At 26.9% G+C, this 13665-nt stretch overlaps 3 protein-coding genes across 4 annotated transcripts in view; 2 read left to right on the top strand and 1 right to left on the bottom strand.

The window, feature by feature from the left end:
• Positions 1-15: 15 nt before the first annotated feature.
• Positions 16-5320, top strand: LOC122511288 (N-acetylgalactosaminyltransferase 7). The gene is made up of 11 exons (XM_043626438.1): positions 16-194; positions 650-818; positions 912-1117; positions 1193-1359; positions 1437-1644; positions 1726-1902; positions 1976-2219; positions 3842-4063; positions 4277-4375; positions 4457-4582; positions 4662-5320. Exons 2-11 carry the CDS (start codon positions 669-671, stop codon positions 4800-4802), a joined length of 1740 nt encoding a protein of 579 aa, XP_043482373.1. The 5' UTR covers positions 16-194; positions 650-668; the 3' UTR covers positions 4803-5320.
• Positions 5321-7114: 1794 nt separating this feature from the next.
• On the bottom strand, positions 7115-10268 carry LOC122511297 (T-complex protein 1 subunit delta). The gene is made up of 9 exons (XM_043626447.1): positions 9977-10268; positions 9346-9398; positions 9168-9257; positions 8809-9060; positions 8606-8701; positions 8336-8497; positions 7903-8247; positions 7570-7821; positions 7115-7470 (listed from the first exon to the last, which is right to left on the bottom strand). Exons 1-9 carry the CDS (start codon positions 10068-10070, stop codon positions 7225-7227), a joined length of 1590 nt encoding a protein of 529 aa, XP_043482382.1. The 5' UTR covers positions 10071-10268; the 3' UTR covers positions 7115-7224.
• A 305-nt stretch (positions 10269-10573) lies between these two features.
• Positions 10574-13665, top strand: part of LOC122511205 (rhophilin-2) — a 77445-nt gene continuing 74353 nt past the window's right edge. Inside the window, exons 1-3 of one of the 2 annotated variants that reach the window (XM_043626319.1) lie at positions 10574-10887; positions 10983-11130; positions 11549-12315. In XM_043626319.1, coding sequence (XP_043482254.1) covers positions 12253-12315 — 63 coding nt within the window. In that variant the 5' untranslated portion in view covers positions 10574-10887; positions 10983-11130; positions 11549-12252. Of the gene's footprint in view, positions 11131-11548; positions 12316-13665 lie in introns of both variants that reach the window. The other variant, XM_043626320.1, reaches the window with a different exon arrangement.

Below are 13665 nucleotides of genomic sequence, written 5' to 3' on the forward strand. Positions count from 1 at the left end.
TGTACAGTGATGAGATGAGGGCTTGGAAAGTGAACACAAGACACGTTGGCTTGCATATGTCGTGATTGTCAATAAATAACGGGTGTTTTTTAGCTTTAAATATTTGTTATTCACTTAAAATAGATAATAAATACGACAATAAATAGACATTAGTTTTGTACTTTTAAGTCATTCCGTTTACTTCTACATGCAAAGTGAGTGAAATTTTTCTTTTCTTATTATTAAATAGCAACAAGTCATAACAAATAGGTTAAGAAGTTAATGACCACAGTGACATTTTCAAAACTATTTGACCGAAATTCTCTTATTAATAAATTCTGGAAATCTGAAAAGAATTTTAAAAAAATGATGACACAATGAGTGTTTGCTGAATCTGTTTTTTTTAACTCGCAACAAATGTTTCGATTCTACTTTTGTTTGATTTAATCACGATTTCATATAGATAAATATTTATTAAAAATGTTAATATTTTGAATGCCTTTGTATTTACTTAACAATAATAATAATAATAACATAATAATCAGTAAGAACAATTTAAATGTTTGGAAAGATTTAGAAGTAAACTTGATTGTATTTGTACTTGAGATAAACGTGTTTGTTTAGGGTTATCTTAAAAAATGCATAATATGTTCTTTAAATTCTTTTACAGTTTATAAAATTATTCAAACATGCGAATTGTGCAGATAAGAAGAAACCGCTTATTTCAATTATGTGCTTGGCTTTGCTTGGCCACTTTAATAATTTATGCATTTCTGTCTTTTGCTTCGAAAGATCATGTTAACTCCATTAAAGGATATCTAATAAAAAATATCGTGCAGGTAACTTTTTTAATACTAAAAAAATATTCTTTTAATATTTACTTTTAGATGAAATATAGTAAACAAATAGTAATTAAATCTCAAAATTTTTAGAAACCTGTTGCGGTGGATGGTTTGGGTAATTTTGAACCTACGAATGTAAAGCCAAGAACTGGACCAGGAGAAGATGGAAAGCCACATATTTTAAGAGAAGATCAACAAAATGACGTTCAACAATCGGAAGCAGAATATGGAATGAATATGGTGTGCTCAGACGAAATTTCTCCGGATAGATCAATTCCTGACTCAAGACCTGATGAGTAATGTCACTTTTAAATTCTAAAGTAATTAATTTACTGTCATAGTTAATTATTTTTTCTGCTTTCTTTCTCTAGATGCAAACACTGGGATTATCCTAAAAATTTGCCACGTACGAGTGTTATTATTGTTTTTCACAATGAAGGTTTCTCGGTGTTAATGAGAACGGTGCACACCGTGATAAATAGAACGCCACCTGAATTTTTAGAAGAAGTTCTTCTTGTAGACGATTTTTCGGATAAAGGTTCGTTAATAATAATGTTAAAAGAAATCAGTACCGAAGATAATGAAATAATTTCCGTTAATTTGAATTTTTTTCAGAAAATTTGAGAGGAGAATTGGAGTCCTACATAGAGAAATGGGATGGTAAAGTGAAACTAATAAGAAATCATGAGAGACAAGGTTTGATTCGAACCAGATCACGTGGAGCTCGAGAAGCAAAGGGAGAAGTTATTGTCTTCTTAGATGCCCATTGTGAAGTTAATACCAATTGGCTGCCGCCTTTATTAGCTCCGATTGCTCTCAACAGGTTTGAAATTCATTTCATAAATTTTATACTGATTTTAAAAATTGAGTTTGATTATTGAAAATAATTTTTGATTCTCAATAGTAACGTGATGACTGTTCCCGTAATCGATGGAATCGATCACAAGACTTTTGAATATCGACAAGTTTATCACGAAGGCCGTCTGTACAGGGGAATTTTCGAATGGGGAATGTTGTATAAAGAAAATGAATTGCCAAATCGAGAGTCGAAAACTCGAGAACACAGTAGTATGCCATACAGGTGAATAAAAATTATTATTATAATTATTATAATAAAATATAATATCGTAATTTATATTTCTCTTTTAAATTAGGTCACCAACACATGCAGGTGGACTATTTGCAATAAATCGAAAATACTTTATATCATTGGGTGGCTACGATGAAGGACTACTCGTCTGGGGAGGAGAGAATTTTGAATTGTCTTTCAAAATCTGGCAGTGTGGAGGCAGCATACTGTGGGTTCCTTGCTCACACGTTGGTCATGTTTATCGAGGTTTTATGCCTTACAATTTTGGCAAACTCGCGCAAAAAAAGAAAGGACCGCTCATTACAATCGTAAGCAACAAATTTCAATAAATATTTCATTGAATTGGTCAAGGAAATTTGAATTTTTCATACTATTAATTAATAATTCTGTGGAACTAATAATTTAGAAAAATTGTGATTACAATTCTTTTGAAATTAGATACATTTTTAAATATATTTAATACTATTTTAAAAATTGTAACGCAATCTTGGAAAGAATTTAATTATATTGATAAATGTCAAAATTCTTCTAAGAAATTCAATTATTTTCAGGAATTTTAATGAAATTCTTTGCAAAATTTAATTATTTTCATAAATAACAATATTCATCATAAGAATTCAATTATTTCAAAAATAAAAAAAATCTTTCCAGAAATTCAATTATTTTCAGGTATTTTAATAAAATTCTTTACAAAATTCAATTATTTTCATAAATAACAATATTCATCATAAGAATTCAATTATTTTGAAAAATAATAAAAATTTTCCCAGAAATTAAATTATTTTCAAAAATTTTAATAAAATTCTTGTTATAATTTCAATTATCTTTATAAATAATAAAATACTTCACATAAATATTCAATTATTTACATGAATTTTAATAAAATTCCTTGCAGAATTCAATTATTTTCATAAATAACAATCTTCATCATAAGAATTAAATTATTTTCAAAAATAATAAAATTCTTCTTAGAAATATTCAATTATTTTCAGGAATTTCAATAAAATTCTTTGCAAAATTCAATTATCTTTATAAATAACAAAATACTTCGCTAAAATTTAATTATTTTCAAAGATTTTAATAACATTCTTTGCAAAGTTTTAATATTATTTTCAAAAATTTTTCTCAGTTCAGTGATTTTTAATATTTACTATTTTAATAAGATTTTGCACAATAATTTAATTTATATTTAATTAATTATTAAAAATAATGGATTTATAAAAGAATTTTAATTAAAAATACACAAAAAAAATGGAATTTTGGATATGTTACAAATGATTGCAGACATTTTTAATTATTTTTAAAAGTAATAAAATACTTAGCAGAAATTAAATTATGTTCAAAAATTAAAAAAAAATTCTGGTCAAAATTTTAATTTTTTTTATAAATAATAAAATTCTTCTCCGAAATTCAATTATGTTTAGGAATTTTAATAAAATTCTTTGCAAAATTAAATTATTTTCATAAAAAACAATATTTATCAGAAGAATTTTCATTGTTTTAAAAAATAATAAAAGTCTCACTCGGTTATCTTTAATTATTATAAAACATGAAGAAATCGATATCTTCATGTTTTATAATAATAATAATAATATTAATATTCTTAAAAGTTATTGAATTTCAAAAGGTTTGAATTTAAAATTTTTCAAAATCTTAATTTTAATGAAAAAATAATAATGATTAAATATTTTATAAATAAAATCATTGATGTTTTCGAATAATTTTACATTTTAGAGAAATTTGTCAATAAATGTAATAGAACATTTTTTTGAATATCTAATCATTTTTAGAGTGATTCAGAATATTTTTTAGGGTCAGCGAAAAAGTTAAAATTTCATCTGGAAATTAACTTGTGCAATCTATTAAAAAATTTATTAGTATGTTAATGATATTAATTTGTGTTATTTGTGATTCTTTCATTCCATTGTAGAATTATAAAAGGGTTATTGAAACTTGGTTCGACGATAAGCATAAAGAATTCTTTTACACAAGAGAACCATTAGCGAGATTATTGGATCATGGCGATATTACTGAGCAGCTTCTTTTCAAGAAACGAAAACAGTGCAAAAGTTTCCAATGGTACATGGATAATGTAGCTTATGACGTTCTTGACAAGTTTCCAGAATTACCGCCAAATATTCACTGGGGCGAGGTATTTCATTGTTAACAATTATTTTATTTTAATTTTATTAGAGAAAATGAACCTAAGAAACAAGTTATTTTAATTATGTTGGTATTACATTTACCTTGTTAATTAAAAGTTTCTGTGTTTAAACTAAAAAAATTGCTTCTTAGCGCGTCACATTTAAAATCGTTAAATTCATCCTGGAGAAAAGTTACCTAATTTAAGAAACAATATTTTTAGTTAGTAAGCGTGGCAACTTCAGCGTGTTTGGACACCATGGCACATTCACCCCCTAGTCTAATGGCTACATCCTATTGCCATGGATTTGGAAACAACCAAGTAAGCAAATTTTTAGCATTCATATATTTGTTAAGTATTAGATTATAATTATCATCGTACTATATTATAATTATTTCTTAGCTTATGAGACTGAATGCAAAGGGACAATTGGGAGTCGGTGAGCGTTGCGTGGAAGCAGATGGACAAGGTGTAAAATTAGTATTTTGTCGACAAGGAACTGTTGACGGTCCTTGGCAGTATGATGAGGTATTTCATTTATAAACCTAATAAAGAATTCATCCTTTAGTGTGAATTTATAATTCACCCTTTTTGAATTTATTTACAGAAAACAAAAACTCTTCTACATAGAGTACATAAAAAATGTGTAGCTCTTCATCCACAAACTCATCAATTATCGTTAATGCCCTGTGATATTTACAATACATACCAGCAATGGAGTTTCCATCAAATTCATCCCAAGTGGTGAAAATAACGTATTTTCAAAGAAAATACATGCTCAGAAAATCATCAAATTCCTAAGGTTACTAAACTGATGAAAAACTAATCAAGTTACTTGTAGATTATTTGTTGACATTAGGTTCTTAAGTCAAATTTTGTACAAATGCGCAATCGACCAATTACATTTTTTTAGCAACTTTTTTCAATATCCAATATAGGTGTATAAAATATAATTGATTTATTTTTTTATACAATTTTAGATTTTCACTGATAGTTTCAGATAATGTTTTTTAAAATTGAAACGCACAAAATTGGAATTAGTTTGTATTTTCATAACTTTTTCTATAAGTTTTCGCATTTAAATGAATGAAGGAATTTTTGACTGAATTGAAAGAACACTTTCTACTAACAATGTAGAGTACTTAAAGAGAAGAAGATTAATGTTTATTAGGTAGATAAATGACTATGATTCCAATTTAGATTAGAATTTACAAGATAGTATAGTAGTCTCTGTATTTGTTAAATAATTTTAAATCATGACAATAACGATGAATATAAATTATATATTCAAATAGTTATTCAATATATCGCTTTCAACCAGTTGAAACTTTTATATATATTATAATATTTATATAATAGGCATTCAATGCATTAATTTTGTGATTGAAAGAAAATAGCTCTTCCTTTTTTTTTTAATTTAGAATAAATATTTTAATCAAATGGTTTATGTATTTTACGTATTATATAGTTTTATAGCAAGTTATTATTGTGAATTCTTCGACGGTTATATAATTATAACATACTGTTTTTCTTTAATTTCTTCTTTCCATAGACTAAAATAAAATTTTGTTATTAAATCAAGTATTATTGAGTACATACAGTAAACGTAAGATTTATTGAAATTAATATTTTAATAAAAATAAAAACATTTTACACAAAGTTCTACTTTTTTCTTCAAATGCAGGCTTCGCACTCATCTACTAAAACCTACTACTACTAAACCCACTACTTTAAATTCGTTAATACTAAAAATCAAAAAACTATTCTCAAAAAGTATAATCAAATTCTTTAAAAAGATTCATTTCTTTTCAAAAAATATTCGAAATTCAATTATTTACAATATCTAGTAATTTCATAAAATTTCGCAAACAAATTCAATTATTTAAAAAAAAATAATAAAATTCATCCAAAATTCAATTATTTAAAAAAAATTTGATAAAATTTCCACAGGAATTCAATTAATTAAATTAATTAGAAATTAATTATTAAGAAGAATTAAGAAATTACTAATTAAGAAATTAATTATTTAACAAAATTTTTATACAATTCTTCACAATAATTCAATTACTATCACTAATAAAAACATTCATTTTTTACGGAAACTCAATTTTTTAAAAATGTTAATAAAATTCTTATGGAGAATTCAATTATTTTCAAAAATAATAAAATTCTTCTCAGGAATTCAATCATTTTTGAAAATTTTAAAAAAAATCTTAGCAACTATTCAATTGTTTTTATAAATTAATCAAATTCATCGCTAGATTTCAATTATTTTTAATAAAATTTTACAGGAATTCAATTATTTAAAAAAATTCTAATAAAATCGTTTGCAAACGATTTTATCTTTTTAGGAATTCAATTATTTTCAAAAAAATTTAATAAAATACCACATAGACATTCAATCATTGTTCAAAATTATAATAGAATTCTTTGTAAAGTTTAATTATTTTCAAAAATTATTCTCAATTCAATGATTTTCAATATCTACTATTTTCATAAAATTTCCGAACAAAATTCATGATTTAAAAAATTTTTTGCAACAAATTTCTTAAGAATTCAATTCTTTTAATGAATAATAAATATTTCTCACTAAATCAATTATTTAAATTAGAATTTGCATAAAATTAGGCGAAAGAAATGAATTATTTAAAAAGTTGTATAAAATTCTTCGCAAGAATTAAATTATTTTTATAAATATTTAAATTCTTGCATGAATAATAAAATTCGTTGCAGGAAATTAATTTATTGACAAGATAAGAAAGAAGTAAATATTTTTGAAGAAAATTTGGAAAAAGTCAGGAAAATAAAATATAGAATGGAATTTTTGTCAGTTTTGTGAAGTGTCTAAAACGAGGTTTTTTGGTCGTCAAGTTTAATTCTACTTTTTTTTAGTTTGAAAACTACTTTTTGCTAATTTTTTAAAATTAATTATCGATTACGAAGTCTGGAATTGATTCATCAATTACCTTTAAAACTTAACAATTACTTTTCTCAACAATCTAAAAGGTCAAGTTTCCTCTTCGAATCGAAATTTTTTTTAAGAAATCATAACAAAAGATCTATTTTTTAAATAACTTTATTGTGTACTGTTTATTATAAAAAAAAACAAAACTTTGTCAGTGAAAATGTGATGAAATAATATCCGAAAAAAGCTGAATGTGGAAATATAATTATTGCATGGTATTAATGATGTCATCAATTTTTAATATACTGCGAACGGTTTCGGAAGCAAGCGTTATTAAACTGGTGGACACTAAAAGTGGTTGAAAGACTTTCTCCTCGAACATGTTGGTAATGGCTCCTTTTCGCACGTTTATTCCTGTTAAGATTTCCCCTTGAGAGTGACGATTTCTAAGCTCCGTCACGGTGGCAATTGGATTCAAACCTGCGTTTTCGGCCAATGTACTTGGAATAACCTGTAATGAGTTTTTTTTAGTAAAAAAACAAATTTTAGCTCTTGTTGAAAAAACTATTTTTTAATATTTTTTAAAACATATATTTTGATAGAAACAAACCTCCAGAGCGTTTGCGTAAGCACGAACGCAATAGCCGTCTACGCCTCCAAGAGTTTGTGCATAAGCTGCGAGTTTCAGAGCTAATTCAATTTCCGGTGCACCTCCTCCAGCAATCAATGCCTTTTGCTTAACTAAGCAACGGATGACACAAAGAGCATCATGCAGAGACCTGTCAGCTTCGTCCAAAACTAATTTGTTACTTCCACGAACCACGATTGTAATCGTACGTCCTGGATTCTGGATTCCAGTGATCTGTAGAATAAAATTTTAATACACTTGTAATAAAAACCATAAAATTCATATTATTGCAATCATTCTAGGAATAAATCTCACCTTAACGAATTTCGAATTTCCAGTTGCGACTTCTTCGCACAATTCAGCACTTGAGAGATTCTCAGCTGTAAAGTGATCCAAGGAGGCAATCGGTCTGCATCCAAGAGTTTTGCAAACGTATGAAATGTCCTCACGTTCGATATCCTTGATGACCATGACCTTGATTTTGTCCAAAAAGTGAATCGCAAGGTCACTTAGGGCATCACGAAGAATTGATTTCTGAATTAGGAGAACATTACAACCAGCCTTTTTGATCTGTTTCACAATGTTGAGAATGTAGGCTCTTTCTTCTTTCAAGACACGATCCATCGCTGAATAATCGGAGACAACGACATTGTGATCCATCTGTAAACGAAAACAAAATTATTTCATATCTCTCAAATTGCTGGAAAAGTATAAATCTAGTTATTAATGTCAAATCTTCAGCACTTACGTCAGTTTTAGGTGGAGATAAACAGAACTGGATGAGACCGATTTTAGCCTTCTCAATGCGTCTTGGTCCATTGACGTTCGAGCTCTTCTGGGTGAACACGAGACCATCGATCAGTTCCGTATCTTCAATGGTTCCACCAAGTTTCTTAATCACTTTGATGTCCTAAAAAATTCATTCTTTCATTTTCTTGCCCATCTTTTTATCTTGAGTTATAATTTTTATAATTTTTCAACTATTTTCAATTATCAGATAAAGAAAGTTATTGTTTACCTTCAAGTCAACGGAATTCTCTCTTCCGGGTTCGGTAACTTTAAGCACAGCATCCACTGCCAAAGGAGCCAAAATACCTGAGTGCTGAGAAACAACCTGCAAACAAGGAAAAGTTTAAATATTACATTTTTAATTAATTAAATTAAAAAATTCTCAAAAAATGTAAAAAAATCAAAAACCCTGTATAGAAAGTAGAAAATTACTTTAGAATTTAAGGAGGTAGCAGCTGTTTCGACAAGTGATGCTTTATCGGACAAATTGACAGTTACACGTAAATCCATTAAAATTTCAACAGCTTTCGTGGCTGCAATTTGGAAAGCCTCACTGATCGAAGTTGGATGGATTCCTTTATGCAGCAAATTATCTGCAGCTTCTAAAAGTGCACCAGCTACAATAACGACACTAGTTGTTCCGTCACCGGCTTCAGAGTCCTGAGCTTTTGACAATTCAACCAACTGGAAATAAAGAAAATTTGTAAATTTATAACTTGTAAATTATAAATAAAAAATAAATTATAAATATTCTTTATTTAATTTGGAAATTAATAGTTATTGTATTGTACCATTTTTGCTGCAGGATGGACAACATTCATTTCTTTCAAAATAGTTGCTCCATCATTTGTTATAGTAACTTCGCCATTTGCTGCTTGAATCTAAAAAAGGAATCGATTAAATAAAATCTTCAATTAACTATATAAAAATATATAAGATAATATATATAAAATAATTTTAGCAAATTACCATTTTGTCCATTCCTCGAGGACCCAAACTGGTGCGAATTGCATCACTGACAGCTGAAAATTGACAAATTATTTATTAACCTGTATACAATTAAATAATATAAAAAAAGAAAAATTTGATTAAAAAATTTTAACGATTTCAACAAAAAGATAGACATAACCTCAAAGTTACTAACGAAAATAAAAAGCAATCAATTTAAATTGAATTAAACAGAGCCATTTGTATTCAAAATCTAATTTTATATTACGAAGTCCTTTATATTACTTATACTATAATTATTTATAATTTTTCATAAATATAATTATGAATGTAATTATGGTAATTATTAAATATAATAAATTAAAGAGTAAGAGATTAAAATTTTTCAGTATATTCTTGTTATAATAACATTAATTGCATGTAAAATAAATAATTCACTTAAAAAATGCTTATTACTTTATTTTACTTTATAGATCGGAGTAATTTATGAAAATGTGGGTAAATCACAACCGGTCCAAGACATGACCATAAATGGAGAACTTCAAACCGAGAATGACAGACATTTTTATTAAGCACCAAAAAATATTACCGCATGAAAATGTGGTGAAAAATAAATTATTATTATTATTATTATTTTTAAATGATAAATTACCTTTTGCAGCATTAATATTACTGCTACGAATGTCTGTAGGTTTAGTTTTATCTTTATAAGCTTGGGAGTGGGTGGCTGTAGATAATTGAGTCATTTTTGATTTACTTCCTGCGCTTTGTCGATCGAGCTTTGTGTAAATTTTCTGCAAAGCAGGATTTGTATAATTCCGAGGTGCGCTTTCGCGAGACACTTTTGCAAACTTTTTTATAAAAAGATTTTAAACAAGAAACAAAAGCTATTCGACCGCGTGCAGAAACAATTTCAACGACATGAAGTATATGAACAATATAGAGGGGGAATAATGTAGTAAAATATAGCATGCGGCAGGAAAGAAAACTAAAAAAAATACTTGGAGAAAAATAAATAAAATTTATAAAGGGAGTCAGAGGATATACTTTTTTGTTTTATATTTGAATTTTTAATTACTCTTTTAATCAAAAGGTGTTGAGAAAATTTACAAAATTTGGGTGTGGAAACTGTGAATTTGAATTATTTCGTTGCGCTGCCGCCAGGTGGCAGTGTTAAATTATCCAGACATTTGATTGGTCGTAATGTTGTCCTTTAAATTTTTTGAACTATGCTCATTTGTAGGTTATGTTGATCATTTGTGGCGCGATTCGGCGGTTAAGCTATTGTTGTTATCGGTGTTGTTTTAGTTTTTTTATTTATTAAATTAATATCTAAACTTTGTAAATACTCCAACTTTATAGTTTCGAAAATTTAATAGTGAAACGTGTGAATAGTGTTTATTGTCGCATTTTACGTGTGACAAAATCTACCCTTATTATTTGCTCTTCTCAATGAAGAACTGATTCTGATTAGTTTTACTCTTTCCATCAAAACAATTTGATTTCTACAAGAACAAAGTTTGGAAGAAAGTTAATAAACGGAATTTTTCTCTTTTAATAGAGGTATCAAACTTTTCTGCAATAATAATAATTTTTCTCTATAGTAATATAATAACACTTTTGTTAATAGAAAAATTATATCTTTTCTTTTGGCGCAGTATTTGGCAACAGAACTCGCGTCATGAAGTGCTGTCAATAAAATGATGTTTAACTACAAAGAGCATCGTAAACCATGCAATTAAAAGTTCTTTGTATTGTTAAAAACTGCTCTTTTGGAACATGGTTGAAACTTGCATAAAGAACAAGGTATCTAGATTTTTTTGCCTTTTATTATTCTCGTTATATTGTTATTACTATAAAAAACCAAAGTTCATAAAAGTTTTAAAGTTAATTAACAACTGAAAATTCTGCAAACAAACGATTTTCTCGCGTCATTGACATTAGCAAATAATATTAATATCGAGAGAAAGCATTCGTTTTTCTGCATTTTTATTATAAATTTTCTATTTTGTAAATTATTTAAAATAATGAAAAAAATTTGTAAACAGTGCAAATAGTACTTTTTTCGTATTTTATAAAATATATTCGGTTTCTTTTTATTTTTGCAATACTGATTCGATTATAATTTTTCATCTCGCAAGAAAAGAGCGAGATGCTAAAATATAATATTTCACACGAGAACTCGTCCAGTCGTCCTCTAATTCTTTTTTTCATCATCCCGCAGGTAATCATCAGCAAGGCACTTAAAAAATTTCACCTTGGAGGCGAATGAGAGAAATTCTACGCCAGTGTAAATTTAGGCTCGGCGCACAACGGTTAACTGTCGGCGCGCGGTTGCGATCAAAACCAACAACCAGCCGATCATCGGTCGATTTTAACATCGAATGTTTAAAATTTTAACTCGTTTAAAAGTTACACGAAGAAAGGAAAATCAAAACTAAATTCAATCAAAACGAGATGAGAAATTAACTTCCGAGCAAGAAGCAGCATTAATTTGAACGACCTTTAAATAATTCCCGATGTGTCAGGTATGTAAGCTCAATTCGTTACGGATGACGTACGCTGCAACATCACCTGAGCACCTGTTTGTTGTGCGAGTTAATCGCGACGTGTCGCAGTAACGCTTTTCCAGTATATTTTTCGCTTTTAAAATAAACAGCGCCGAGAGTTTAATCGGAAAATTGAATTTTTCACGATCTTCAGTCGAGAACAGTCTTCGTTTTCAAATGGTTCGTTCGGGACGCGCGTCTCACCTGAATAGAATATAGTTACAGTGTTGACAAGTGTTTCGTGTGTGAATAATAATAATACAGTAAATTCCATAATGCTGATTTTGTGATTGTGTCGACAATTATTTTTGCAATTTTTCTACTGGAAAAGTGTCAGAACAATTAATGGAGAATTTAATGAAAGTATAATGACATTATCATGAACGTCCCTATAATTTCTGGAGATATCGACGATGAGGATTATAAGCCGCGTTTCGTTAGGGTGAGTACTTTCTGGAAATTATTTTAATTCTTTTAATCTGTCTTCGCATTCTTGCGATATATTCTTATTTCACAATTTCATGGGAATATAATTCCGTGTCGCAATATATTCAAAATAGAATCACAAATTCTTTCACCTATTAATTTTAAGTGTATGAAAATTAGAAAGATCTTTGAATTAAAGAGACTAGAATTTATGACTAGATATTTATATTCGATAAAATATCCCCGATTTTTTGAAAATTAAATCTAATCGATAAAATGTTATAAAATAACTTTCCTTTTCGGGAAGGAATTTATATCTAAATAATTCATATTCGAAAAAGAAAAAATATAATCTTATCGAGATTATAAATTTAAACCTTAAATTAAAAAATTCAAATTCCTAAAATTCGGGAATTTTTTTTTAAAAAAGAAATAAAATTTTTTATTTATTTAAAAAGTACACAAATGGAAAATAAATGTGCTAATAATTAGTTATATCAACGTTCAAATAGCAAATACCAAATTATTTAATTAAACTTGACTGAATATGGGTAAAATATGACTCAAACAATATGCAAACAAAATACGTAATTAAAACAGTGATTAATCCTCGTGGTAATTATTTTTTAATAGAATTTTCGTTTTTAAAAATAGATTTTATCATTTGTTCTTCAAAATTGTTTTTTACCTCTTAATTACTATCTGATATAGTCATAATTAAGGAATCCGTTGAAAAATTCATAATTTCCAGACTAACTACGTCATTTGCTAAAAGAATTGTTGTTATCGAAGGATTCACTTATATGTGTATAATTTTCTGACATAATCAACATTCGTTTTTAATTTGGTATTTCATTTTCTAAGAAATTTTCACTCATATGAATATTTTTAATGAGTTTCAAAGAAATTTTGTTTTATCACTTTTTTATATTTTCGAAAGAGTATTTTTTATACCCACAAGTTTTAAACGTTCAAATAATTTTTAATTATTTTTATTTTTATATATAATTATTTTTAATTTGTATTTTATTAAATTTAATTATTTTTATATTAAAGAAATTAATTCTTAACTACGTAAATAGTAAACAATTTTTAATTTGCAATATTTTTTATTTTACTCAGTAAATTTTTAAATTCAAAAATTTCAATTGATCGAATTATTTCTTCGTTAAAAATATTTTCAAAATTTACCGATTCCATTAAAAATAAAAAAAATAAAAATATTTTGAATGTTCCTTAAGTTCTGAACGTTCAAATAAATAAAATTTATTTCTTTTTCAGATTAAAATTTTATTACTATAATAATTTTGTGTCAAGTATAAAAGAAACTAATTTTAAAGTTTCTAAATGTAAAATTTAAGTTTTT

This window comes from Leptopilina heterotoma, unplaced genomic scaffold (genome assembly GCF_015476425.1).
Source record: "Leptopilina heterotoma isolate Lh14 unplaced genomic scaffold, ASM1547642v1 Lhet_81, whole genome shotgun sequence".
Taxonomy (NCBI): Eukaryota; Metazoa; Arthropoda; class Insecta; order Hymenoptera; family Figitidae; genus Leptopilina; species Leptopilina heterotoma.

What these genes read in the sequence shown, in the direction of transcription:
- LOC122511297 (XM_043626447.1), bottom strand. Translation starts at nt 10,070, where the DNA reads ATGACTCAATTATCTACAGCCACCCACTCCCAAGCTTATAAAGATAAA. An exon ending in CTACCTCCTTAAATTCTAAA is followed by an intron (nt 8,702 to 8,808) that starts GTAATTTTCTAC and finishes CCTTGTTTGCAG; the next exon opens with GTTGTTTCTCAGCACTCAGG. An exon ending in AGAATTCCGTTGACTTGAAG is followed by an intron (nt 8,498 to 8,605) that starts GTAAACAATAAC and finishes TGAATTTTTTAG; the next exon opens with GACATCAAAGTGATTAAGAA.
- LOC122511288 (XM_043626438.1), top strand. Translation starts at nt 669, where the DNA reads ATGCGAATTGTGCAGATAAGAAGAAACCGCTTATTTCAATTATGTGCT. An exon ending in CCTGACTCAAGACCTGATGA is followed by an intron (nt 1,118 to 1,192) that starts GTAATGTCACTT and finishes TTCTTTCTCTAG; the next exon opens with ATGCAAACACTGGGATTATC. An exon ending in CACAGTAGTATGCCATACAG is followed by an intron (nt 1,903 to 1,975) that starts GTGAATAAAAAT and finishes CTTTTAAATTAG; the next exon opens with GTCACCAACACATGCAGGTG.